Raw genomic sequence first — 25,858 nt, 5'->3', positions numbered from 1 at the left:
CTTTTGCCACCAGCAAACAGGCGTGGGAAAAGAGTCGGGCCCGCTGAAGCTTTGCTCCGGGTCCTCCACAGCCTCTTCCCGGGCTGTCAGAAAGCAGGAGGGGCCTCGTTTCCAGACTTGGTCCTGAGCCGCCCGTGGCCTCATCTCTCAGAAGGCCGCAGAGATCCTCCAGGGGTGGAACATGCGCCTGTCGCCCATTGATCAGCTCCAAGGGCGAGGACACGCTCCTCCTGAGCCTTCCCGCTGCCCGGCGACCTCTCCTGCCCAGTGACCTCTCCTACGGACAGTTCTCCCCTCTCCCTCCAGGCTCTTCGGCAAGGGGCGCTCTGGGAAGTGGCCCAGCAGCAATTGGAGACGACGCAAGAGGGATTGGGGTGTGGGGGAGCCTCCACTGTGAAGCGATGAGAATTCATGGGCGATAAGCCAGTCTGCAGGGAAGGAGAAGACTGACGAATGGCGTGCGCAACGTCCTGGCTGACGTGGCTGTCTTTGAAGGGGGAGAGGAGGGGTCACCTGGTTCTTCGTAGGACCGCCTGGCTGTCGAACACCGTTTTGGGTGCGCGCTGCCTCCTGCAGCTAGCAGGGTAGGACCCTGCCGATGAGTCTTTCCCTCCCCCTGCACTTATTCTGTTGATTTGTTTATAAATAAAGGAAGAAAAGTAGAGTGGGCGATGCTGTTGTGTGGGTAGAGAATCATAGAGTTAGAAGGGACCACTGGGGTCATCTAGTCCAACCCCCTGCACAATGCAGGAAATTCACAACTACCTCCCCTACACACACACCCTCCCAGTGACCCCTACTCCATGCCCAGAAGATGGCCAAGATGCCCTCCCTCTCATGCGCTGCCGAAGGTCATAGAATCAGCATTGCTGACAGATGGCCATCTAGCCTCCGCTTCAAAACCTCCAGGGAAGGAGAGCTTACCACCAGTCTCTGGTGCCTGGTGCTGAAGTCAATGGAGTGTGCCCAACAGAGGGGAGGATTCAAGGCTTTCCCACCCCAACCGGGCTCCCCAGGTGCTCAAATGCAAAGGGCTGTAGCCTTCTTGGAAAGAAACAGGGAAGAGATTTCCCGTGTTCCAGACCCTTAGCGACGGTGGTGGCCTTACCTGTTCAGGGCCCTCTTCTCACCTTCCATCTCAGTTCAAGAGAAAAGTGTTTGCACTGAGAAAACGTTTGTGGAGAAGACTCTCTTACACACACGTGCGTAGTACAATTGCTATAAGCTATTGCAGAGTGCTTTGTATTCTGTGACGATGGAAAAGCCATCGTGGGGTAGTGGTCAAGAGCAGTGGACTCTGGAGAACCAGGTTTAATTTCCCACTCGTCCACATGAGCGGCGGCAGACTCTAATCTGGAGAACTGGGTTGGAGTCCCTGCTCCTCCACAGGAAGTCTGATGGGTGACCTTGGGCCAGTCACAGTTCTCTAAGCCACTGGAAAATGCTGCACAGTACTACACCGTCTTCGCGTCACTATTCACAAGAGCCAGCGTGGTGTAGGGGTTTGGAGCGGTGGACCCTAATCTGGAGAACCGGGTTTGGTTCCCCACTCCTCCACATGCCGCCTTCTGGGTGACCTCAGGCCAGTCACAGTTCTCTCCGAACTCTCAGCCCCACCTGCCTCACAAGGTGTGGGGAGGGGGAGGCGATTGTAAGCCACTTTGAGACTCCTTAAGGGCAGAGAAAAACGGGATGTAAAAATGAAACTCTTCTTCTTTTCCTTAATTTAAAACAATAGAAATGTACTGACTAAAGTGGAGCCAGCTTGCCCCCTTTGGGACGAAGACGCTTCCTTATACTAATGTCAGCCCCTTTTGGGCAGCTGAACTCAGCCCTGGGTACACCTGGCAGCCCGGCTCCAGGGTCTCAAGCCAAGTTTATTAATACGGTCGACTGATCAATCACGTGCCAACACATCAAAATTTCCAGACACGGTAGTTTTGTACCACAGAGTCACAGACATATAAAGGTGTAAGGTCAATAAAAGCAACCCCTGGTTAAAATTATATTAAAATTGTAAAATATTCTATCATTCTCTAATAAAGCTCTGCGTGTTTTAATAGCAACGGAGCAGAACTCGGCAGTTTGGAGCGTAAGCGGTCTTCTCCTAATAGGAGCTTCTTTGCCAAAAGCTCAACTGAATCGTCAGGGAATTTACCAAGTGGGGAAATAAGCTTTGATCTAACTTCGTGGCAGAATGGGCAACATATCAGTGCATGTTCGATGGTTTCAGTGCTCCAGAGTCTCATGAGGAGACAGGCCCTTTCTGGTACCTGCTGTCTGAAAGCCTTGAAAGCAGAGATCCCAACGCTGGAACCCGGAGCCTTTGAGGTGCTCAGCATCTGCTCTACCCCTCAACCATGGCCCCTCCTTACAGGCAGGAAATGACTCTCTCACCTGCCTGTTGGTATTGTCTGTCACACATGAAGCTGCCTTAGACTGAATCAGACCCTTGGTCCATCAAAGTCAGGATTGTCTACTCAGACCGGCAGCGGCTCTCCAGGGTCTCAGGCAGGGGTCTTTCCTATCACCTACTTGCTAGTCCCTTGAACTGGAGATGCTGGGGATTGAACCTGGGACCTTCTGCATGCCAAGCAGATGCTCTGAGCCACGGCCTGTCCTCTCCCTTGCCCCAAGGAGACATCCCTCCTTGCTGGAGTTCAAGCAGCAGTTTGGGCTTGCTGGTATTCCAACGCCCTCCGCTCACTTCCCTTCCTATGCGGTGGCCTTTACAGTTCAGATTGTAAGGGAGGTAAGGGGGTGGGGAGTCCGTCTTGGCCGTCTCTGGGAGGAGCAGGTCTTCATTCCCCAGCCCAGCATCACCTGCCTTCAGGTTAGAACTGTAGCAATGACGTCTATGACCTCATAATTTAGAGCTCTTATCAAAAAGGACTCAAAAGGGCAAGGAGCGCCCTCGCTGGAGGCAGCAGGGTTGCTCAGCACCCAACCTGGAGCTGCTCAGTTTGGCACGAACAGCAGCTCCTTCCATGGTAACATTTTGTTTTTCTGGGAAAGTTTGCGGGGTTGGGGGTTTGAGGAGCCGAAACAGAATTTTGCTTTGGATGAGGCAGTGTTGCACGTTTAGTAATCTGGGGGTGGTCTGCTGCCACCCCCCCCCCCCACAACATACACACACCCATATCCACTCTTCTCCTTGCTCTCCAGTTTGACAAGCTGATTGACATGGAGCTTTTCTTCACCTTGGCGGCTTTAGCCTGGGCAAACTTCATCCTTCACCACCACGGCTGGTTGTGATAGCAGCTCGGCTTTTACCCTTGTCGTCTCCCTGTCACTTTAACGTAACAAGAAAAGTACCTCTTCGGCTCAGGATATATATTTTTTTAATTAAAAAAAAGCAGGAAGCTGCAGTACTGTAGTCCAAGCTCTGCTCAGGACCTGAGTTCGATCCCAATGGAAGTTGGTTTCAGGTAGCTGGCTCAAGGTTGACTCAGCCTTCCATCCTTCCAAGGCTGGTAAAATTAGTACCCAGCTTACTGGGGGTAAAGGGAAGATGGCTGGGGAAGGCACTGGCAAACCACCCCGTAAAAAAAAAAAGTCTGCCTAGTAAACGTCAGGATGTGACGTCACCCCATGGGTCAGGAATGACCCGGTGCTTGCACAGGGGACCTTTACACCTTTACATTTATTAAGTGCAGTTGCGCTTTAAAAGAATTTAAAACTGAAGCCTCAAAAGGTAAATTACATACGTGTAAAAAATCTCATAAAACAGCTCGGTGGGTTGCACTATAAAAGCCAAGACCACGTTTCGGCCCATAGGGCTTTCTTCAGTGGTCACAATACAGTGTGTGCACATGTCTGCAATCATCCAATAACATAATTTTTGTAATAGTGCAGGTTGCATGTGGCACCTACGGATAGAAAAATAAGAAAGTGCATTTTAATAATAATAATGAAAGCCAGCATGGTGTAGTGGTCAAGAGCAGTGGACTCTAATCTGGAGAACCGGGTTGGTCTCCCCACTCCTACACATGAGCGGACTCTGATCTGGTGAACTGGGTTTGAGTCCTCATTCCTCCACATGCAGCCTGACCTCGGGCAGTCACCGTTCTCTCCGAACTCTCTCAGACCCATGTACATCACAAGGTGTCTGTTGTGGGGAGAGGAACGGAAGGCGATTGTAAGACGCTTTGAGACTCCTTAAAGGTAAGAGAAAATCGGGGTCTAAAAACCAATTCTTCTAATAGGGCTATAACCAATTTGGAACGTTTGTTATATCAAACAAAAAAAATTTGAAGGTTGCTACTCACAATTCACTATTGCGGCTCCAAATATCGACAAAAGTGAAATCAAGCCTGAACTCGTCCTGGAGCTCCCATCAAGCATGTAAAGTGATGCTGGGGCCATTATGCCTCTACCCCCCAGAGTGAACCAGTACTGCTTAACTTGTTCCTTGGTGAGCTGGAAGCAGGTACAAAATGTGAGCTAGATTTGTGGACAGTATTGAACTGTCCCAGATGATGAATCTGGATGTCTCCAGAATAGGTAACTGATGAGCTGATGGGAATGTGCATAATTGTTGGGGGTGGGGGGCTTCAGGGGGCTGTAAAAAAAGGTAAAGGTCCCCTGTGCAACACCGGGTCATTCCTGACCCATGGGGTGACGCAAAATCCTGACATTTCCTAGGCAGACTTTGTTTGCGGGGTGGTTTGCCAGTGCCTTCTGCAGTCATCTCCCCTTTACCCCCAGCAAGCTGGGTCCTCATTTTACCGACCTCGGAAGGATGGAAGGCTGAGTCAACCTTGAGCTGGCTACCTGAAACCGACTTCTGTTGGGATCGAACTCAGGTCGTGAGCAGAGCTTGGACTGCAGTACTGCAAAAGAACTGGGTGGTGGTGAAGCTGTGTTGGACAGCCCACCCAAAGAAGCTAATGCGCAGTAGGTTCAAGGAAATAAAAGAAAGCACTTTCTAATTTATATCCTACATTTCTCCCTACTCAGATTTCAAAGCAGCTTTTTTACATTGGTCTCCCCTCCATTTAAACCTCACAACAACTCCCTTGTTAGGCTGAGAGATTGTGACAGGACCCCAAGCTTCCATGGTAAAGTCGGGATTCGAACCCAGGTCCTTGTCTCACCCTCTAGCCACTATGCCATGCCATCCCTCAACTTTATGAAACCTCATTCTTGAATTCACTACCGCAAGATGCAGCAGCGTCCAATGATTTACCTGTGTGACTGTGCCTCGTAGTTATGACAGCTAAATGAAACTCCTTTGGTTTCAAAGCAGCCTAGCACCAAATGTGGCAGGCAGACAAACATCATCACCTTCATTGTGATCTTCCACATGTGTAGACAGACACTTGGAAACAATGCTAGAGCAGGTAGCCAGCATCACATTTAAAGCCAAGAACTGAAGCAAAAGTGGGACCATGCACTCATATGGTGATTCATTTAAACCATGGTACCCCCCCCCACCAACACACACACAGTTGGTTTGTACAGGTAGCAAAGTTGTTCAAATGAGGCACTACAACTGACTGAGTCCGAGGATATTTTGTTTCAGTTGGCATCATGTTCCAAACAGGACTTAGTCTGATATAGCAAGGCAATTAAAAGTCTTTGCATTTTTTTAATTATAATTTTTTATTAACATATGCATCCTGGGAGAGTTAGCCAGGTAGCAGTCATCTGCAAATAGGCAACATCCTCGTAATACCAAATCACCATCCTCACCTGAAGGACTATCATCATGATTGTTAAATTCAAGTTTCTCATGGGTTGTTTTCCCCTCAGGCTAGGATACTATTCCAAGGCCTTATCAGCCACAGCTCCTGTAGGGGAGGCCCCCAGTTTCTTCTTCTTCATCCACAGTAACAAAGGCCAGTAATCTCTTAACATGCACTAAGGACAAAGCAAGATCAATGTAGACTTAACAAGACAACGTGCCTAGTTCTGCAGCCAACAACATACCAATGAAGCATAAGAGCAATCGCCAAGCCTGCTTCTGGAGTCTCGTTGTAAGGTCGGACAATGGAAATCGTATCTGCTCCTGAGGGGGTAACAGAATGTGATCCACCAGTGATCCAGTTGGAGCATGAGCCAGAGCCAGCGGCTCTGTCAGAAACAACAGCAGAAGAGGAAGATGACCAACTTCCCGGGCCAACACATTCCTATATCCTCTACATTGGGAACTTGAACCCCAAATACTCACGAGAAGTTATCTGCAGCATGCTAAAGGACATTTTAGGCACGGCCAGCATCACCCTCCAGAGGCACAACATCGAAGTGATCCGGAAACGCAGGCAGGCCTATGCCCTTGTGCAGGTGGCAACTGATGTGAGCTTGGAGCACGTCCTAAAACAGTTGCTGCTGGCATCGGAATCGGAGCAACACTTGGTCAAGGAGCTGGTGAAGAAAGGCAAAAACCTGGTTGTGGGACAAGGCAAGGCGTTTGGATTGGGGGCCAACAATAGCAGAGAGGTAAGGCCAGGGCCCAAAGGCTCATTTTCCCTGGACCCCAATATGGAGTCTCGTGCCTATGGACAACTCAACCTGCCTATCTATCTACACTGGGGAGGGGCTGTGGTTCAGTGGCAGAGCATCTGCTTGATATGCAGAAGGTCCCAGGTTCAATCCCTGGCATCTCCAATTAAAGGAACCAGGCAAGTAGGTGATGTGAAAGTCCTCTACCTGGTACCCTGGAGAGCTGCTGCCAGTCTGAGTAGACAATACTGACTTGGATGCCAGTCTGAGTAGACAATACTGACTTGGATGGACCATGAAACTGCTTCTACTGAATCAGACCCTTGGTCCATCAAAGTCAGTATTGTCTACTCAGACAGGCAGCAGCACTTTGGGGTCTCAGGCACCTACTTTGCCTAGTCCCTTTAACTGGAGATGCTGGGGATTGAACCTGGGACCTTCTGCATGCCAAGCAGATGCTCTACCAGTGAGCCACAGCCCCTTCCAATTCAGTATAAGACAGCTTCATGTGTTCATACACGCACACACACACACACAATCTCAGGAGTCATGAAAGAGAATGTTATATTTTATTTCTGAAATGACAGACAGACTTGTGTCAAGGTAATATGGCCTGGTGACCTGGATGGCCCAGGCTAGCCTGATCTCGTCAGATCTCAGATGCTAAGCAGGCTCAGCCCTGGTTAGTATTTGGATGGGAGACCACCAAGGAACACCAGGGTTGCTGTGCAGAGGAAGGCAATGGCAAACCACTCTGGAGTACTGTCCCTTGAAAACCCTATGGGGTCACCATAAGTTGGCTGCAACTTGAGAGCACTTTTCACCATCAACAATGATCTTGTAGTGGGGCTGAAACCCTCAGATCCCACTGAGCCCTGGATAACGCTAGGGAGGGGGGGACAACCAATCTGGCTTGGATACCACCTGAAAGTTCTGTATGTGGCATTTTTTTTCTGATTTCACCCCACACACACACAGCACACCTGTGACCCACCCAAAGCAATTCCTGGCAGGGAATCCCACCCCCAGCAGCAGCAGGGGAGGGGGTGATTGGGGCTGCACCAGGAAGAGGAATGAAGGGAAAACGCACTCATGGATAGAATTTTAGGCAGGCTCCAAGCACCTGGAAGTATGTTACTCTTGTATCAGAAGTCCCTTTTATAACATTAGGTATTGTGGAAATACATTTCCCTGTGTGATGTCGAGGTGGAAAGAAACCAAGCAATCAAATCTGATTCTCTCCCCTCAAATTGGACATTCTGTACTCGGGCATTCTTGATAAATGGCTGCACAACATTCCCTTTCAAGCTTTCAATGAAGGAGAGTCAACAGTCTCCCTCTGCAACAATGCTGCTGCGGCTGTCTTGTCTGTGGGATTCCTGGAGGCACCTGGTTGCCCACTGTGTGAGCAGACTGCTGGACTTGATGGGCCTTGGTCTGATCCAGCAGGGCTTTTCTTATGTCCTTAACTCTGTTCTTTTGCTCACACAAAGCCAGTGTGGCGTAGTGGCTAAGAACGGTGGTTTGCAGGTGGTGGACTCTAAACTGGTGGACCGGGTTTGATTCCCCACTCCTCCACATGAGCGGCAGATGCTAATCTGGTGAACCAGGTTGGTTTCCCCACTTCTACACATGAAGCCAGCTGGGTGACCTTGGGCTAGTCGCAGCTCTTGTAGAGCCCTCTCAGCCCCACCTACCTCACAGAGTGTCTGTTGTGGGGAGGGGAAGGGAAGGCGATTGTAAGCCTGTTTGGTTTTTCCTTAAGGGGTAGAGAAAGTCAGCATATAGAAACCAACTCTTCTATTTCCATCGTGCCATGTCAGAATTCCAAATGCTCCAGCAGGCTCAAAAAGGTTAGGGAAACCTGGCATAGACCATTACAATAAGGCTCTCCCTAGGTCTCAGACATGTCATGGGTTGCGCACCAAAGAAGGCCCAATCCTAAGCAACGTCCCTGCACTTGTTGCAAGGTTACCCACTTGCATGATTTTACTCTTGTCACATCTGCAGACTGACTCCCTAGGGAGCAGCTCGGAATCTCGTCTAGGAGGGTTGCAGGGGCCTGAGAGGCGGATGAAACCACCAGCCAACGAAACCCAGACTAACACCAGCAGAAGGTTCGCTCAGCACGCTTGGAGGCTGACAAACCGGCCGGCGGCCTTTCTGAGCGGCACTCGTTCGGACAGCGCCATCGTCCAGAAAGAGATTGTTGGCAAGGAGTGCCTCTTCTATGGCGCTTTCATGGGGAGCGAGACGCGGAACATGGAATTTAAACGTGGAGGCGGGGAATATCTGACCGTCACTCTGAAGCATCACGTGCGGAAATATGTGTGCGCATTTCTCAACAGCGAAGGGGGAAGCCTTCTCGTGGGGGTGGAAGACGACGGCTTCGTGCTGGGGGTCCGCTGTGACCACAAAGATGAAGACAGGGTCCGCCTCCTCATCGACTCCATTCTGAAGGGTTTCAAACCGCAGGTTTTCCCAGCGGCTTATACGCTGAGTTTCATCCCCGTCATCAAAGCCGAAGACACCGGCATCTTCCTGAAAGTTATCCGGTTAACTGTTCATCCTCCCAAACAGCACGGGGAACCTCTCCTTTATGAAACAGACCAAGGGGAAGTGTACATCCGGCGAGACGGCAGCATTCAAGGCCCCCTCTCTGGGAGCGCCATTCAAGAGTGGTGTCGGCAGGTAATTTTTTTAACCTTGTTTTTGCAGAACCTGGTTGCTTGTATGCTAGGCAACCCACCCAGCCGCAGAAAGCAACATGAATGTGCTCTCAATTTTCAGAGAAGCAAGCTGTAAATATGGCCCAGGCTAGCCTGATCTCATCTGATCTTGGAAGCTAAGTGGGGTGGGCCCTGGTTACTACTTGGATGGGAGACCACCGAGGAAGTCCAATGGCAAATGATCTCTGTCTCTTGCCTTAATTCCCCTACGGAGTCACCATAAACTGACTGTGACTTGGCAGCACTTTACACATAAGCTGTATATTGCTCCCCGTGAAAGATACTGTTCATTGTATCAACCCAGCACAAACTGTACTTAAATGATACTGTTCATATGGCCAATTCAGCCCTGAACTATGTCACACTGAGATAAAAAATTAAAGAAAAGAACTATCTGGATAACCCATAAGAAAAATAGTATTTTTAAAATCTTGATTGACTGGGAAAAAACTTGGCAACTGACAAGGTAGTATTAAAATCCTGCTAAAAGAACCCTCAAATTATCCGGTTCCCAGATAAAAGGTTTTATCCATCTGCCTCTAGCTTCGTTGAGCAAGTCGCAGCTAAACAAGGAATGCCGAAGAGTGTCTGTTTGGCCAACCAGCACAAACTATTTAAAAACATCACTTTTGCTCTAGTGCCTTCAATTTTTGTTTTCAGATCAAGGCTTTCGATAAAACTCCAGAAAGTGGCAAGGAGGTCCTCTTCCACATTAGAACTGCTGGAAAAAGGGGAGCTTAGGGACAGTTGGGCATCTCCAACTTTTTTTGTTTGCTCGGTAGTCAGAGGAAAACAAGGGCTGGCTCGATCCCAAACTCCTCCCCATTGTTTCTATTGGCTGCTGCTGGGGAGGGGCCAATGGCTCAGAGGTAGAACATCTTCTTTGCATGCTGACCTCAAGACCAATTCCCAGCACATCCACTTAAAAGGACCAGATGGTAGGGGGTGTCAAAGACAGCCCAAGACCCTGAGGTTGAGGTTGGTCAAAATAGAAAATACTGATCTTGATTGATGAATAGTCTGCTTATAAGGCAGCATCAGGGGTTCATGTGAGGAACTTGGCCCTTTGGATAAATATCCTCTAAGGCAGTGGTTCCCGAAGTGGGCAGTACCACTCCCTAGGAGGCAGTGGGATTACCTAGGGGGGGCACTAAGAGGCAAGGGGGCAGCAGGGGGTGTTGGAGGTGGGCCCCTTCAACTGTGTTGTTGGATGGGGTAGGGGGCTCTTGGGTTGAGTTTGTGGAACCAAGGGGGTGGTGGCCTGAAAAGTTTGGGAACCATTGAGGCTGGGGGGCGATTGGGCTTAGGAGATGACGTGACCTCGCCGCCAATGTGCCTTTTAGTCCGTGATAAGAGCCACTTACGCTGACGGCGGGGGCAGTTCCGTCGGCGCCTGGACGCTCTGGAGCTGCACGCCACTCCCTTAGCGATGCAGTCCCTCCGGGACATAAATCCCAGAAGAGACATGTGGTGCTGGTGTGGGGAAGGGGCGTTCCAGTGGCAGAGCTGACGTTAGCTTCCACAGCTTCTCCAGGCTGGGAATGCCCCTGCCAGGTTTTCCTGGCGCAGCCTCACTGTTCGCAATGGGGAACAATGCCCCATTTTTGTCTTCTTTAAATTTAAAAAGGCTTTTTGCAGCCTTTTGGAGGCCGGGAAACCCCTTTGGAGGCGCCACAGCAGTGCCTCGGCCATGCCGTCCCCAGCCGCCGAACGAAAAACAGACAACTTACTAGCCATTGGCGTGCCATTTGGTCAATTTAGTTTATTCAGTAGCTCGCAACACACACCAAAAACTAGTCAATAATACAACTATGGCCCAAATCTCCGAAATCCGTCAACCACCAAGGAGTTGCCAGTGTCCCCAAACCAGCAACTTTTCTGGCCAGATTCACTACGGCAAGTAGTTTGTCTGCTACCCATCTGGGAAGGGGATGACCATCCTTTTTTTTAAATCCCCAGAAATGGACAGAGGAGCTCAAGAAGCTGGAGGGGAAAATAGAGCATTTGTTGAAGGAGAAGGAGATGATGCGGCAGCAGGTGCAACAGGATACCAGCCCGCGATGCTGTGTCCCCAGGTAACCACGGAGCACTACAACAAACCAGCCAAATAAGTACATGCATGTATGCTAGAAGTAAATGGAGGCCAAGAACAACCTTGAGTCCAAAGTTTCGTGTCTTTTTGTGGCAGTAGGATGCTGGTTCTCCAGCGAGAGTTTCATAAGAACATAAGAAAGGCCATGCTGGACCCGTCAAGTCCAGCAGTCTGTTCACACAGTGGCCAACCAGGTGCCTCTAGGAAGCCCACAAAAAAGACAACTGCAGCAGCTTTGTCCTGCCTGTGTTCCAAAGCACCTAATATAAAGGGCATGTTCCTCTGACCCTGGAGAGAATAGGTACACATCGTGACTAGTATTCATTTTGACTAGTAGCCATGGATAGCTTTCTCCTCCACGAACATTCCCACTCCCCTCTTAAAGCCTTCCAAGTGGGCATCCATCACTACATCCTGGGGCAGGGAGTTCCACAATTTAACTATGTGTTGTGTAAAGAAATACTTCCTTTTATCTGTTTTGAATCCCTCACCCTCCAGCTTCAGCAGATGACCCCATATTCTGGCATTACGAGAGGGAGAAAAGCTTCTCCCTGTCCACTCTCTCCATACCATGCATATTTTTATAGACCTCTATCATGTCTCCCCTCAACCTTCTTTCCAAGCTAAACAGCCCTAAGCGTTTTAACCGCTCCTCATAGGTGTAGTGGTTAAGAGCGGTTGTTTGGAGCGGTGGAGTCTGATATGGAAAACTGGGTTTGATTCCCCACTCCTCCACATGAGCGGCAGAGGCTAATCTGGTGAACTGGATTTGTTTTCCCACTCCTATTCCTGAAGCCAGCTGGGTGACCTTGGGAAAGTCACAATCTCTCAGCCTCACCTCCCAGGGTGTCTGTTGTGGGGAGGGAAAGGGAAGGTGATCATAAGCCAGTTTGAGTCTCCTTTAAGTGGTAGAGAAAGTCGGCATATAAAAACCAACTCCTCTTCTTCTAGTCCCCTGATCATTTTGGTTAAAGCAATCGATAAGTAGGTTGCGTTTTGTTTCCACCACCTGAGCTGCATTCAGACAGCATGGCTTTTGCAGAATGTTGGCTAAGTAACGAATCTCAGTCTATTTCTTGCCTCCTCTGTATCTCTGCACAAAAAGGTCATCTTGCCTCTCTTGCTGGTTCTGCAGCTAAGCAGGCTTGAAGAGCGAGGCTCGCTAAAAACCATGGTTCACAAATTCAGACATTATAACAAACTGCAATTATTGCACGCTAGTTAAACAAGCAACAAAGCTTCATTTCAAATCCCAGGTTGGTTGCACACACATTTGTTAAGACTATCTGAATCTATGCATCACAACTAACTGGAGTTTGATCTAATTTATGAATGCTGCGTTAGGCCTGTTCTATCAGAACACTGCAGAAAAGAAGGCCACGTCGATGCAGAATCAAGGAAGGGGGGAAAACAGTGCAGTGGGAAAAGAAATATTATTTTTTTAGGTCCTCGAGTAAAATAAAATTTCTTTTCCTTTTGCACCATTCCCCACCCCCTCTTCTCCTACTACTGAGCACTGACCAGGCTAAATTTCTCCCATTTGACAATTTGGAATTAGTTTAGACAGGCACGCACAAATTTGTGACACATTCTCTCGTCAAATGAAGTGTATGGAAGCCTAATGGGGGATTCATAAAACTCAGTTTTGCCAAGTACAGTGGGGTTCGGAACAGCTACAATCAATAACACGGCTGGTGGCTTTGGGGTATTGCAGGTTGCAATATGGGCAGGCTTATTCTAGGGTAAGCTTACATCTATTTTTGCCTGGCATGGCGACACTGGATTTTACTGCCTGTAGTAAAAAGCCCTACTGCATCCCCCCCTTATCTCTCTGTCCAAACAACAGCCACCTACTATAATATATGAAGAAGAGTTGGTTTTTATATGTCGACTTTCTCTACCACTTAAGGGAGAATCAAACCAGTTTACAATCTCCTTCCCTTCCCCTCCCCACAACGGACACCCTGTGAGGTAGGTGGGGCTGAGAGAGTGTGACTGGACCAAGGTCACCCAGGTGGCTTCATGTGCAGGAGTGGGGAAACAAATCCAGTTTACCAGATTAGCCTCTGTCGCTCCTGTGGAGGAGTGGGGGATCAAACCCGGTTCTCCAGATCAGAGTCCACCGCTCCAAACCACCGCTCTTAACCACTACACCCCACTGGCTCCTATATCTAATAGTAAACTGAAAGGCCCCTCTGTGAACAGCAAAAGCTGTGAGCCCAGGTCATCCACATATAACGTAGTGATCCCTACCTTCTTTCCTCAGGAATGCAGAATAATATGACTCTGAAAGATCCTCCCCCAAAAAGATCTTAAAGGGATAGCCTGATGAGGACTGTTTATACTATAATCTAGAGGCAATGGAATTGGAATGTAAGGTAACGTAAAAGATAGTCCCCCGTGCAAGCACCGGGTCATTCCTGACCCATGGGGTGACGTCACATCACGACGTTTACTAGGCAGACTGTTTACGGCGTGGTTTGCCATTGCCTTCCCCAGTCATCTTTCCTTTACCCCCAGCAAGCTGGGTACTCATTTTACCGACCTCGGGAGGATGGAAGGCTGAGTCAACCTTGAGCCGGCTACCTGAAACCGACTTCTGTCGGGATCGAACTCAGGTAGTGAGCAGAGTTTGGACTGCAGTACTGCAGCTTACCACTCTGCGCCTCGAGGCTCCTGAATGTAGCAGGCAGCTAAGTGCCAATTAAAGAAAAGGGGGCTCAGGAGAAATCAGCCTGTTCATGCCTATGACAGCTCAGAAAACCCTGAGAGGAGGGGGGGGTTATGGGGTGGGGCAGGATTGTCCCTCTCCCCCCTGATTCTTATCCAGCCTTGGCAATTTGTTAGTTAGCCAAGAACAAAAGACAACATAAACCAGAGATGTACACTGTTAGCTGGGGGAACCCCCCCCCCAAAAAAAAGAGCCATTAAGCGATCTGAAAAGCTGAGAGATGACCAGACCAGAGACTCAAACAGTTTTCCCCGACATTTTAATGAACTGAAAAGGATATGGACATATGGTACATTTGTATAGCAAAAGAAGTCCCCAATAACTTAGTGGTTAACATGGTTTACAAGCTACGCTGGCAAAAGGAGAGGTTACGAACACTGGTTTCTTGAAGCTCCCACACCAATTTCTTCTGTGTGTGGGGAACAAGTCAATACTGCAGATACACAGCCGAACACCCCCCCCCCCCGCAGAAGCTGGCGACACGCGGGGCATCCCGCAAGGCCCCTGGCATAATGGGGGGGGGGGGAAGCAGGAGGTCCTCCCTTACAAAAATAAGGACCTTCAGACCGCCCTGTCCAAGGCAGATCTCTCAACGAGTCTCAAAGGCATCTTCTGTTGAAGTCACTTTCTCACATACTCAGCCCCCTTGATGCAAGGAGATCTCTCAAGTCCGGGAAGGACTTTAAAAGGGGGGTGGGGAATTTACACATTTCAATGCAATAATTGTTTAGTGGCAATGGCCCCAAGGTTTCCTAAGCAGGAAGAGAAAATCCTGGGGGGGGGGGGGGAAAGGCGGGCGGCAAGGAAGCACCAAATCCATTGCTTGGTTTTAAAACACCCGCAGGGCTTAAGGGCCGCCTCTCATCCCGCAGGCCGCTAAGGAAGGGAACGTCACCACCAAAGCTTCCTGCAGCAGAAGTGACCAGAAAAATGCCAACCCCTCTTCTGGGCAAAGCCCAAAAGCCTCTTCAGAAATCCAAGAACCATTCCCAGTCTTCGGAAGTTCTCGTCTCAAAATTCACAAGAGCGCGCGGGATTGCTAGGCAACGCAGCCTCGGCTTCAGAGCCTTAACCAGACATGTGAAAGAACAAAAACAGAATTGAAAGAGTAGAAGTTGTGACATGATTCCTCAAAATTAAAACATGATTTAAGGAACTCCGAGCCAGCGAGAGCATCCCTGCTATGGTGGAGAGAATGCCCAAAGTGTCCACCAATAAAGGGTCTTCTGATAGTGAGGTGTATCCTGGTGGAAGAGGGAAACAAAAGGAATTATTATTTACCTAGCGTCATAAAAGCACTCAAGGCAACACACAATTTCACCATAATTTTTTAAAAAAGAGTGTTCACAGAAAGAACTCCCTGGGTTGCCTCCTGCTGCTTTGCTATTCACAGAGGTAGGACACCAGACTGCCAAATCATAGAGTTGGAAGGGGTCATCTAGTCCAACACCCTGCACAATGCAGGAAATTCACAACTACCTCCCTCCACACACCTCCAGTGACCCCTATTCCATGCCCAGAAGATGGCCAAGATGCCCTCCTTCTCATCATCTGCTTGTGTGTTGTGCCGTCAAGTCGCTTCCGACTCATGGCGACCCTATGAATGAATGTCCTCCAAAATGTCCTATCTTTGACAGCCTTGCTCAGATCTTGCAAATTGTGGGCTGTGGCTTCCTTTATTGAGTCAGTCCATCTCTTGTTGGGTCTTCCTCTTTTCCTGCTGCCCTCAACTTTTCCTAGCATGACTGTCTTTTCCAGTGACTCTTGTCATCTCATGATGTGACCAAAATACGATAGCCTCAGTTTAATCATTTTAAGTTAAGCATCATCTGCTTAAGGTCATAGAATTAGCATTGCTGACAGATGGCCATCTAGCCTCTGCTTAAAAACCTCCAGGGAAGGAGAGCTTACCACCTCCTGAGGAAGCCTGTTCCACTGAGGAACCGCTCTGTTAGAAAATTCTTCCTAATGTCTAGATGGAAACTCTTTTGATTTAATTTCAACCCATTTGTTTCTGGTCCAACCTTCTGGGGCAACAGAAAACAACTCGGCAGCCTCCTCTATATGACAGCCCTTCAAGTACTTGAAGATGGTTATCATATCACCTCTCAGTCTTCTCCTCTTCAGGCTAAACATACCCAGCTCCTTCAACCTTTCCTCATAGGACCTGGTCTCCAGACCCCTCACCATCTTTGTTGCCCTCCTCTGGACCCGTTCCAGCTTGTCTACATCTTTCTTAAATTGTGGTGCCCAAAACTGAACACAATACTCTAGGTGAGGTCTAACCAGAGCAGAGTAAAGCTCTGTACCAGCACAGCACGGCCTGGGACAAGGGGGGAGGCATCCTCCAAACTAGAAGGGGTCCGAGGATCTAACCGGACAGTTTCTGGGGTAAGAAAGTCTCAAAGAGGGGCTGGTTCTCAATATCTGGTGGGGGGAGAGGGAACAAGGAAGCCTGAAAGCCCAGAATGTTAAAAAGGAAATATTACCAGCGATTACTCATGATTAACCGTTGTGAACTTCAATTCCGTGATCTCGGAGTCCGGAGAACTGCTTCCACTTCGGTCACTGTACGTATCTCTGTAGGATTTGGAATTTCACGAGAGAAAAAAAGAAGGGGTTTGATCACGAATGCTTCGAAACTGCCTCTGGCTCATTAGTTATGTCCATTCATGTCACTGTCAAAACTAAAGCTCGTGCTGCACAAGTTAAACTATGCACCAATCGCAGCCACTATGGCCAAAATATCTTAGGCAATCCTGTTACTCAATACAATAACAACAGGCTCCTTACTTTGTGCGTCTATTATATTATGTAATTATTGCAATCGTAATTGCTACTATAGCCTGCAACACTCTGACAAACCAATCACTAGACACAGATTTCCTCTACAACCTCCCCACCCTTCATGTATGCCTTTAACAGACATCCTGCACAAATTTCAACAATTTATCCTTTTGAGGTGGATAAAGCAGCTATTGAAGTAATCAATAATTAACAAGGAATCATCACACTAAACAGCTAAAAACAGTTAAGCCAGTGTGGCAGTGTGGTTGGGGTGCCAGACCAGGATATGGGAGACCCAGGTTTGAATCCCCACTTTGCCATGGAAGCTCGCTGGGTGACCTGGGTGACTCTCTGCCTAGCCTACCTCACAGGGTTTTTGCAGGGATAAAATAGAGGAGAGGAGGAGGACATAATGCTTTTGGTCCCCATTGTGGAGAAAGGAGGGATATACATTAAATGAAGAATAAAGATATTAGGATAATTCATACCATAGTAGTCCCCATTACTATGTATGAATTTGAAAGCTGGACAATGAAGAAAGCCAACCGGAAGAAAGTTGATTCCTTTGAAATGTGGTGTTGGAGGAGAGTTTTACAGATACCATGGACTGCCGAAAAGACAAATAAGTGGGTTGTCGATCAAATCAAGCCTGAACTCTCCCTAGAAGCGAAAATGACTGAACTGAGGCTATCATACTTTGGTCACATTATGAGAAGACAAATGTCACTGGAAAAGACAATAAATGCTAGGAAAAGTTTAAGGCAGCAGGAAAAGAGGAAGACCCAACAAGAGGGGGATTTACTCTATAAAGGAAGCCACGGCCCTCAGTTTGCAAGACCTGAGTAAGACTGTTAACAATAGGACATTTTGAAGGTCATTAATTCATACGGTCGCCGTAAGTCAGAAGGCTCTTGATGACACTTACACAAACACACACCCACAAAGAAATCAAATATTAACAAAACAGGCCACCACACTCAAACCCTAGATGCCTGAAATTGACCAGGTTAGGCACCAGGCAAGCAACTGTGGGGAGGGTCCAAAGACCCTTCAGTAGTCACACACACACACACACCCGCTGAAGGTAAGGAGCCCACCGAACAGAACTCCTGAAAAAGATCTTAACTGACAGGCAGAGATATTTGGGACCCCTGGTTGTCCCAGGCCATTTCAGGGCAACTAGCACTTTGAATTGTTTCCAGAAGCGAACAGGCAGCCAGAGTAGCTGAAGCCAATCAGGGACCTTGTTGCTGCATCTTGTACCTACGAAGGCTTCTGAGCAACGACAACCCCTAGAGCGTGCTGCATGAGGCCAAGCGGATGCGTTGGCAGCAAGGGTCCCCAACGTGGCGATCATGGGCGCCACGGCACCCACTGACACCTTTCCTGGTGCCTGCCAAGTGTTTTTAGAAAATGGGGCAGGGTTAGGTAGGGCGCTTGCCTAGCAGGGCTTCTGACTGGCCTTTGGAGATTTGACTGGGTGTGCAGATTTTTTTAAAACATTGCTACGGGAGCAGCTGCCACCACAGCAAAAGGATCTTTGCTGTGTGACTGAGGGTCAGCTGAGATTTTGCTTCTGTGCCCGGCACGCAGTGCCACAATTCGAAAGGTGCCCACAGGCTGAAAAAGGTTGGGGATCCCCTGGCTTAGGGAACAGATGGTTAGGTCAAGCGTCTCAAGGAAAGGCTACAGCTGGCACAGGAACCCATGTTCAGCAAAGGCACTGTGCGCCACTTCCCCCAGCCAGGGGGAAGTGTCGTCCAGGACAGGACAGCTTCCTAACCCCCCCCCCCCAGCAGGCAACACTGTTGACCAACTGGGCATCGGTTGCAGCCTACTGGCCCTCATTCCTGCTCACCGCCTCCTCCAGACACCAGTTCAAACCTTCTGTTGTCTCACCGGGAAAGGAGAGGCTGAGCTGAGAGCTACCAGCACAGTGACGAGACACAGAAGAAAAAAAGGAAATCTCATTCTGGCACTCCATCTGCACGTTGTATTACTCTGACAATGGGAGAATTTGGCATGGAGGGTATCCCCCTTCCCCTGCTTATCAGTGGGGCTTGCTTGACCAGATGGCAGTCCAGCTTCTGCCAGTTCTTTGATTCTAGGGACTGCTTGATACATTACATATCACAAAGAGTAACGAAGTATAAGATGTGCGACGAGGAAAGTCAGGTGTTTTCCTCCATGTGGCATTCAGACCACAGGATCTCAAGAATTTGCCCATCAAACTACACACACAAAGCTGCCTGAAACTGAATCAGGCCCTTGGTCCAGCAAGGTCAGTAATGGGTACTCAGACTGGCAGCTGCTCTCCAGGGTCTCAGGATGATGATGATGAAGAAGAAGAGCTGGTTTTTATATGCCGATTTTCTCTACCTTTTTAAAGAGAATCAAACCGGCTTACAATCGCCTTCCCTTTCTCTCCCCACAAGACACTTTGTGAGGGCTCGAAGAGAACTGTGACTGGCCCTCATCCTCCACACGGCATTCTTAATGTTTTTATAATAATTTTACCAAGAAAAAACTTAGACGAGGCCAAAAACACTCCTATGCCTCCTCATAACCCTGGTGCTTGTGCGGACATCCTGATTTTATGCACTGTAGAAATGGTTTTCTATGCCTTCCAAACTGTGTATTTGGTTTAGCCATTTCCTCTTTGAGGAAGATGGAACTATCTAGCAATCAGAGAGTTATTTTATGTCTGAAGAACACTGTCCTTGCATCTTTCTAGTGATGCAGTTTTTGCGGATAATGGTGAATTTTCTACTGACTTGCCAAAATGCAGCATGCTAGAGTCTGAGAAATAAAGATTTTTCGCTCCAGAAGACGCACTTTTTTCCTCCTCAAAAGTGAGGGGAAATGTCTGTGCGTCTTATGGAGTGAATGTGTGTGTTACGGTAACTGGAGCCGAATCGCTGAGAAGAAAGTGCTGGCGGAGGTGGAGAGAAGGAGGCGGTCCCTTTCCTGCCCTCTTTCCTCCGCCTCGCCCAGGGCTTTTCCTCCCCGCCCTCCATTCACCAGAGAGAGGAGGAGCCTCCGAGAGCCAGGGGAAACGGTTGTAACACGCGGCCGCCTGCGAGGGAGCTAGTCCTGCCAGCCCCAGTAGAGGCAACTCCTGGGCTTTCTCCTCCTTCTGCCGCCCCAGCAGTTCACCTCCCACTCTTCTGGAAGCCCCCCGCCGCCCAAAGCAACCCCTTTGCTGCCGGTTCAGGGGGGAACTTCTCCGGACTGGGGCACAGCCAAGGTGAGTGGGCGAAAGCGCGCTCTCCCCCCCCTCTGCCCTTTCTGTACTGGGCGGAGGAGGAGGAGGGCAGGCGGCCGAGGGGCACGAGGCAAGGCAGCTGCAGGAGCTCGAGGCGCCGGCCGCTCCTCCTCCCACTTGGCTGGCTGGGGGCATCGGGCAGGCCAGGCCCAGGAGCACGCATAAACATTCCCGCCCGAAGGTGTATCTGGGGGCAGGGCCCAGGCCGCGTGTGTGGAGACGCGCCGCCCCCGCACTTACGCACGGCCACTGAGTGGAATGGATGTGCATGTGGGGGGGAGGTGAGGGTTAAAACTAGGGGGACCTGGCACCCAGACTAGGTGCGTCTTATGGTCAGGTGCAACTTATGGAGTGAAAAATACGGTAATCCTCCCCATGAGCAATCCTCTAGCCTAAGGACACAAGAGCCAGCAAGAACCCAGGAAGATAACAGTGTTCTACGTACTCCGTGGACCAGGCAGCCCCAACCTTTTTACTCCTGTGGGAACTTTTGGAATCTGGCGCAGTGGTGGGCGCAGGCACAAACTGGCCACCACAGGAGGCAGAGTGCCCCCCCCCCACGCATAAAACACACACAGGAAGCAAAAGCGCAGAGGAAAAGAGGAGAGTCAGCATAAACCAACACTGCGGTGGCAGCTGCCGCCGAAACATTATTTCAATCTGCACGACCTCAGGCCTCCACTGACCAATCAGAAGCCCTGATGGGCAGGAGCCCACCCACTTTCTAAAAAACACTTGGCCAATTTGCTGCCTGCTTTTGTGAAACAGCTCGACTCCCAGTTTGACTGTCCTATCGCACACAGCGAAACCATGGAAATATATATTAGAAGCGCTATGTCAATATTAAAATTATTTTTTAAATGTTAAAACCACTCAATGGCATTTCCTAAAGGTTGATATCTGCCACCACATGCCAACCTTAGGAAATGCCATTGTGAAGTTTTAACGTTTTTGAAATAATTTTAATCTTGACAGAGCGCTTCTAATAAATTATATATTTCCATTATTTATATATTTTTTCATCCCACCCAACCTTGGGTACCCAACTTCTGTTTTCTAGGTTGGGTTGTATTCCCCTCTTTTTTCTTCTACTATTGCACACAGCGAGACCCTCGTCATTCTGTAAAATAAAACAAGAGTCTAGTGACTCCCTTAAAGACAAACCAAACTTATCCCACCACACGCTTTTGAGAGTCAGAGCTCACTGCCTCAGAGGCGCCGCTAGACTCCAGCTTTGTTTTGCTCTTACAGACTAACACGTCTATGCACCTATGCATTAGGTAGGATATGGCACTCTAGATTCAAGGGGAAAAAAGATACCTCGTAATCTGTAAGCATTTGAGCCTGGCATGACAGATTGTTATCTTATTAGCACAACCAACAGCGTGGAAATCACCTGTCAAGCAGTCACGCAATGAGCTGGGAAGCTTAGCTGAACTCACCTGGGGGAGAGCCTGCAACCTTTCTGCAGGTAATGTGCAAGCCTCCCTGCAGAAGCTAGGAGGAGGCCAAAATACGGAGGAGAGGGCTTGATGGGTCTGGAAAGGAACTCTGGATGATACTGAACGCCAACGAAAAATGGATGCTCTAAGAAAGAAGGCAGCAATAAGTGAGTACTGGAATCAAACTTAGACCAAAGTGCATTATTCTATATAAAGCAGGTCCTAACATCTGTCTACTACTGACGGGGATCTGTGTTCATCTCTGAAATTTAAGGAAAGAACACAAAGACCTGGAGTATCACCTACTATGTGCTAATTCTGGAACACCCTCTCCCCACTACTGACACACTTGTCACTCATTATTTCTAAGCAAGAACGAAGAGCTGCCCCCTTTGGACACCCAAAACAGCTTTTTGATCAGAGCTGAAGACAAATCCAAATACATTTTTTAATAGTTCCAAGAAGGGAGCAGCCATTGCTGCTCTGTCCCAGTTCGCCTTCGGTGCGGCTTCCGATCGAGTTGGGAGCAAAAATGAGATCGGGTCTCATTCACTTCTGCAAAAGACTTCCCGGACTAGCTCGTAAGACTCTCTCATAGTGTGGATTCAAGGCTGTTCATGCCGAGCGACTTCTCTCCCCTCTCTCAGTTTTATTTTCTGTGGAAATTCCAGCTGAAGAATCGTTCCTCTTAACTCAAATGCTTACTTGCTACTATGAGACAATTTCGCTGGTCTCAGTAAATGTGTGATCCTATTATCAGTTCCCCACCCCCAGACCCCAGTTTGTAACGCAAGCGCTCACCTTCCAGCTCAACCACTTCCATTCGCTCTCCTTCTACATCCTGGCCCACAAACTTCATACCTTTTTCTTCAAAGGCATTCTTCAACTCTGGATTTACCTATGGAAAGGAAATGGGTGTCACATGCTCTCTTGTTCCCAGGGAACTCAATGTGGGGTGGGGGTGGGGGACAAGGAAGATCACAATGTGACAGATGGTACCTCAAATCTGTGCCTGTGCCTTTCTTCTAGATAGTCACTGTCGCCATATAGTTTCCCTAACCAAGAAGAAAATACAGCCCTTCACTTACAAGAAACCGGTTTAGATGACTTCACAACAAGGGCCCTAATTCCAACATCTAGGTTCAAATTGATCAAGCCTCTGTAATTATATGCTTTTATTAAACCCCAGTTCTGTTAGAAGAAGAAGAGTTGGTTTTTATATGCCGCCTTTCTCTACCGCTTAAGGAAGAATCATACTGGCTTACAATAACCTTTCCTTCCCCTCCCCACAACAGACACCCTGTGAGGTAGGTGGGGCTGAGAGAGCACGAAGAGAGCTGTGACTAGCCCAAGGTCACCTAGCTGGCTTCATGTGTAGGAGTTGGGAAAGCAACCCGATTCACCAGATTAGCCTCCGCCGCTCATGTGGAGGAGCGGGGAATCAAACCCGGTTCTCCAGATCAGAGTCCACTGCTCCAAACCACCGCTCTTAACCACTACACCATGCTGGCTCTGTTAGAAAATATCTCAACAGATCATTAGTGTATGCAACTCCACCCCTGGAGACAGTCTTCCCTTGGGTTAAGGCAGAAGATTTCTGTTCTTTCCAAGAGATATTCTGAACTTCTGTACCATACACCTCAGCAACAAGTTCTAGCAAAGCCAATTAATAACCAAAAGGGGGAGAGGGAGGAAGGAAAAAACTGGGAAATGTCGTACTCATGACTGAATTCTTTGTCTGGAAGATTGTTCTCCTTTTGCCAAGCCTCATGGTTCCGCCCATTTGACCAGGATTATGTTCCGGCATGTCTATGACCTGAGGGAGATAATGTGAAGACGAGCGCATTGTAACTGAAAAGCAGTTAAGAGAGCAAACACTGCTAAACTGACGTGGGGAGGAAAAACAAACCAACAGTGCTTTTTTGGCATAATCAGCTTTTCAAGGGATACATAAGCACCCTCCTTAACTGTTTCTATTCCACAAGGGGAAAATAAAATTGGAAACTGCATCAAGATTACGTTAGAGCCACAGTTCTCAAACCTTTTGAGTCATGGAGCACTTTTGAGGAGATATATTCATCATGGAGCACTAATTTTCACCTAGCACCTATACACTAAGCCGAACCACAGTGGTATTTTTCTTTCCAATCTCTTCACGGAGCACTAGGAGATGTTTCGTGGAGCACCAAGTGCTCCATGGAGCACAGTTTGGGAACAGCTGCTTTAGCGTAATAGCCTTCCACGTTTTCAGACCTAGAACCATTTCACGCGTTCAATTATATTTTATTGCATGGTGACGTCGCTATTATTAAGCAATGTGGATCCGTCACACTGTTCCATTCTGACCATTTACATTAGAACTACAGTTCTCCAACTTAATCTGACATCCACCGATCACAGGAGAGAACATTTCACACCCAAGCAGCACTTATTCTCATTGTAAATTCCTTCTCAAACGGCCTAGTTCATTTTGGTTTTGTGATTTCCTAGATCAGGGGTGGGGAACGTCAGGCCCGGGGGCAGTTTAAGGCCTGCAAAATCATTTGGTCTGGCCCTTTGTGGGTCCTGGCAGATCTCTAGCTCAGAAGGATCTAAGACTGGTGATCCACCCCCTCCCACAGACAGCAACAGCCTCTATTCAAGGCAGATGTGAGTTTGTTTTGCTGAGAAAAGGAACCTTCTTTCCCCCTTGCAGAAGAGTCATTAGCTATGGAGCTGCTAGGACCACCCAAGAAACTGTGTAAACCCTTTCCCACCCTGGCTGTGGAGAAATGTATTCCCTCTCTACTACAAGAGGGCTGGGGGAAGAAGTGGCGACAATGGAAGGGTTAAAGGAGGCAGGGGCAGAATGCGTGTGTGTGTGGGGCAAATTCTTAGCCAGTGTGTCCTCATTTCATCCCTGCCGGCGGAGGTACCAGGAGCCGGCTGTAGAACCCGGCCTTGACCGTGAGGAGCAGGAGCAACTCCAGCGTGTGGCTGGACGGCTATGCCCAGCTGGTGCAACAGACCATCCTGTGCCACCAGGTGGACGAGTGCACCACCGGTTGGATGCCTGCCTGCTTGCCCGCACCAGGGGGGTCATCTTGGGCAGCTGCCTGCTTGGGGCTTGGTTGGCTAATTTTTAAGTTGATAATTTTGTATGGCCCGCGAATGATGTTATAAATATCAAAATGGCCCTTGGCGGATAAAAGGTTCCCCACCCCTGTTCTGGCATCGCTCGCCGCTGTTGCGGCATGCCAGAAATAAAAGTCAACCTACCACTGGATGCGTAGTCTTGGGGTCAAATTCTGTAGAGTTGGCATCTGTATATTAAAGACCAACGAGTACATTAAAATCAGGTATCACTTGCTGTACAAAACCAGAGCTTTAAAAAAAAAAAACACCCTTATTTCCTCCATCCACAAGAAGAGGCATCTTCCCTGTCCATCACACGCAAGATAGAGAGACAATGAAGGTAACACACTGGAGGTTTACAAGGCACCACTAGATGAGATTTCCCTCTGGCCCAAAACTGGTATGAAATGTGGGCAGTTATCTGCATTAATTACTTAGAGCAGGGCCCACCTCACTGCTTTGCTCTGTTACAAATGTTGCGATGGGAATAAGAGCCAGCGTAGTGTAGTGGTTAAGAGCGGTGGTTTGGAGCAGTGGAATCTGATCTGGAGAACTGGGTTTGATTCCCCACTCCTCCACATGAGCAGTGGAGGCTAATCTGTTGAACTGGATTGGTTTTCCCACTCCTAACATGAAGCCAGCTGGGTGACCTTGGGCTAGTCACAGCTCTCTTCGTGCTCTCTCAGCCCCACCTACCTCACAGGGTGTCTGTTGTGGGGAGGGGAATGGAAGGTGATTGTAAGCCGGTTTGATTCTTCCTTAAGTGGCAGAGAAAGTCGGCATATAAAAATCAACTCTTTCTTCTTCTACCGTCAGTATTAAAAGCCTGGGCAGGCCGATTTCCTCTTCAACTCCTCCGCCCCTCTTTACTTGATGCTCAAACTACCCAGAGACTTCCAGGCCTCCTGGAGCATGCTCAGCCTGCTTCCAGCTGCTGGATGGTGAGGGTTGCAGAAGCCTCTTCCCTGTCTGTGGGTGGCCTGCTATTGCTGCCTTCCCAACAGACACTTGGGATGTACGCTTCAGAAAGAAGCAGCTGGAGGTGCAGAAAGGACTGTGGGTGAAGAAACTAGGCCCCTCTCCCTCTTTTCTCTCTTTCTCTCTCTCTCAAACTGACTCAATTGCTGTCAATAAGAACATACGAAAGGCCATGCTGGATCAGACCAAGGCCCATCAGGTCCAGCAGTCCATTTACACAGCAGTCAACCAGGTGCCTCTAGGAAGCCCACAAACAAGACGACTGCAGCAGCATTA

The 25,858-nt window shown here is 48.8% G+C and overlaps 2 protein-coding genes and 1 non-coding gene across 3 annotated transcripts in view; 2 read left to right on the top strand and 1 right to left on the bottom strand.

The window, feature by feature from the left end:
• Window positions 1-5,991: 5,991 nt before the first annotated feature.
• SLFNL1 (schlafen like 1) lies at window positions 5,992-11,252 on the top strand. The gene is made up of 3 exons (XM_056846421.1): window positions 5,992-6,441; window positions 8,455-9,135; window positions 11,133-11,252. The coding sequence occupies exons 1-3, from the start codon at window positions 5,992-5,994 to the stop codon at window positions 11,250-11,252; spliced, it is 1,251 nt and encodes a 416-aa protein (XP_056702399.1).
• TRNAI-GAU (transfer RNA isoleucine (anticodon GAU)) lies at window positions 6,538-6,609 on the top strand. Its single transcript has one exon. It is a non-coding gene; the product is annotated as a tRNA-Ile (tRNA).
• A 5,232-nt stretch (window positions 11,253-16,484) lies between the features above and the next one.
• The window catches only part of CTPS1 (CTP synthase 1), a 30,717-nt gene continuing 21,343 nt past the window's right edge, over window positions 16,485-25,858 (bottom strand). The window contains exons 13-18 of the mRNA XM_056845993.1: window positions 24,749-24,792; window positions 23,210-23,306; window positions 22,490-22,545; window positions 22,292-22,388; window positions 21,491-21,635; window positions 16,485-16,576 (exon numbers count right to left, since the gene is read on the bottom strand). Coding sequence (XP_056701971.1) covers window positions 16,492-16,576; window positions 21,491-21,635; window positions 22,292-22,388; window positions 22,490-22,545; window positions 23,210-23,306; window positions 24,749-24,792 — 524 coding nt within the window. The 3' untranslated portion in view covers window positions 16,485-16,491. The remainder of the gene's footprint in view (window positions 16,577-21,490; window positions 21,636-22,291; window positions 22,389-22,489; window positions 22,546-23,209; window positions 23,307-24,748; window positions 24,793-25,858) is intronic.

This window comes from Euleptes europaea, chromosome 3 (genome assembly GCF_029931775.1).
Source record: "Euleptes europaea isolate rEulEur1 chromosome 3, rEulEur1.hap1, whole genome shotgun sequence".
NCBI lineage: Eukaryota > Metazoa > Chordata > Lepidosauria > Squamata > Sphaerodactylidae > Euleptes > Euleptes europaea.
The sequence above is the reverse complement of the archived record's forward strand: the minus strand, read 5'-3'. Positions and strand labels throughout refer to the sequence as shown.

Bases quoted from the DNA above. Each gene is read 5' to 3' on its own strand.
- SLFNL1 (XM_056846421.1), top strand. From the start codon at position 5,992: ATGGAAATCGTATCTGCTCCTGAGGGGGTAACAGAATGTGATCCACCA. The intron at 6,442-8,454 runs GTAAGGCCAGGG...TCACATCTGCAG, and splicing joins GGGCCAACAATAGCAGAGAG to ACTGACTCCCTAGGGAGCAG. The intron at 9,136-11,132 runs GTAATTTTTTTA...TTAAATCCCCAG, and splicing joins TTCAAGAGTGGTGTCGGCAG to AAATGGACAGAGGAGCTCAA.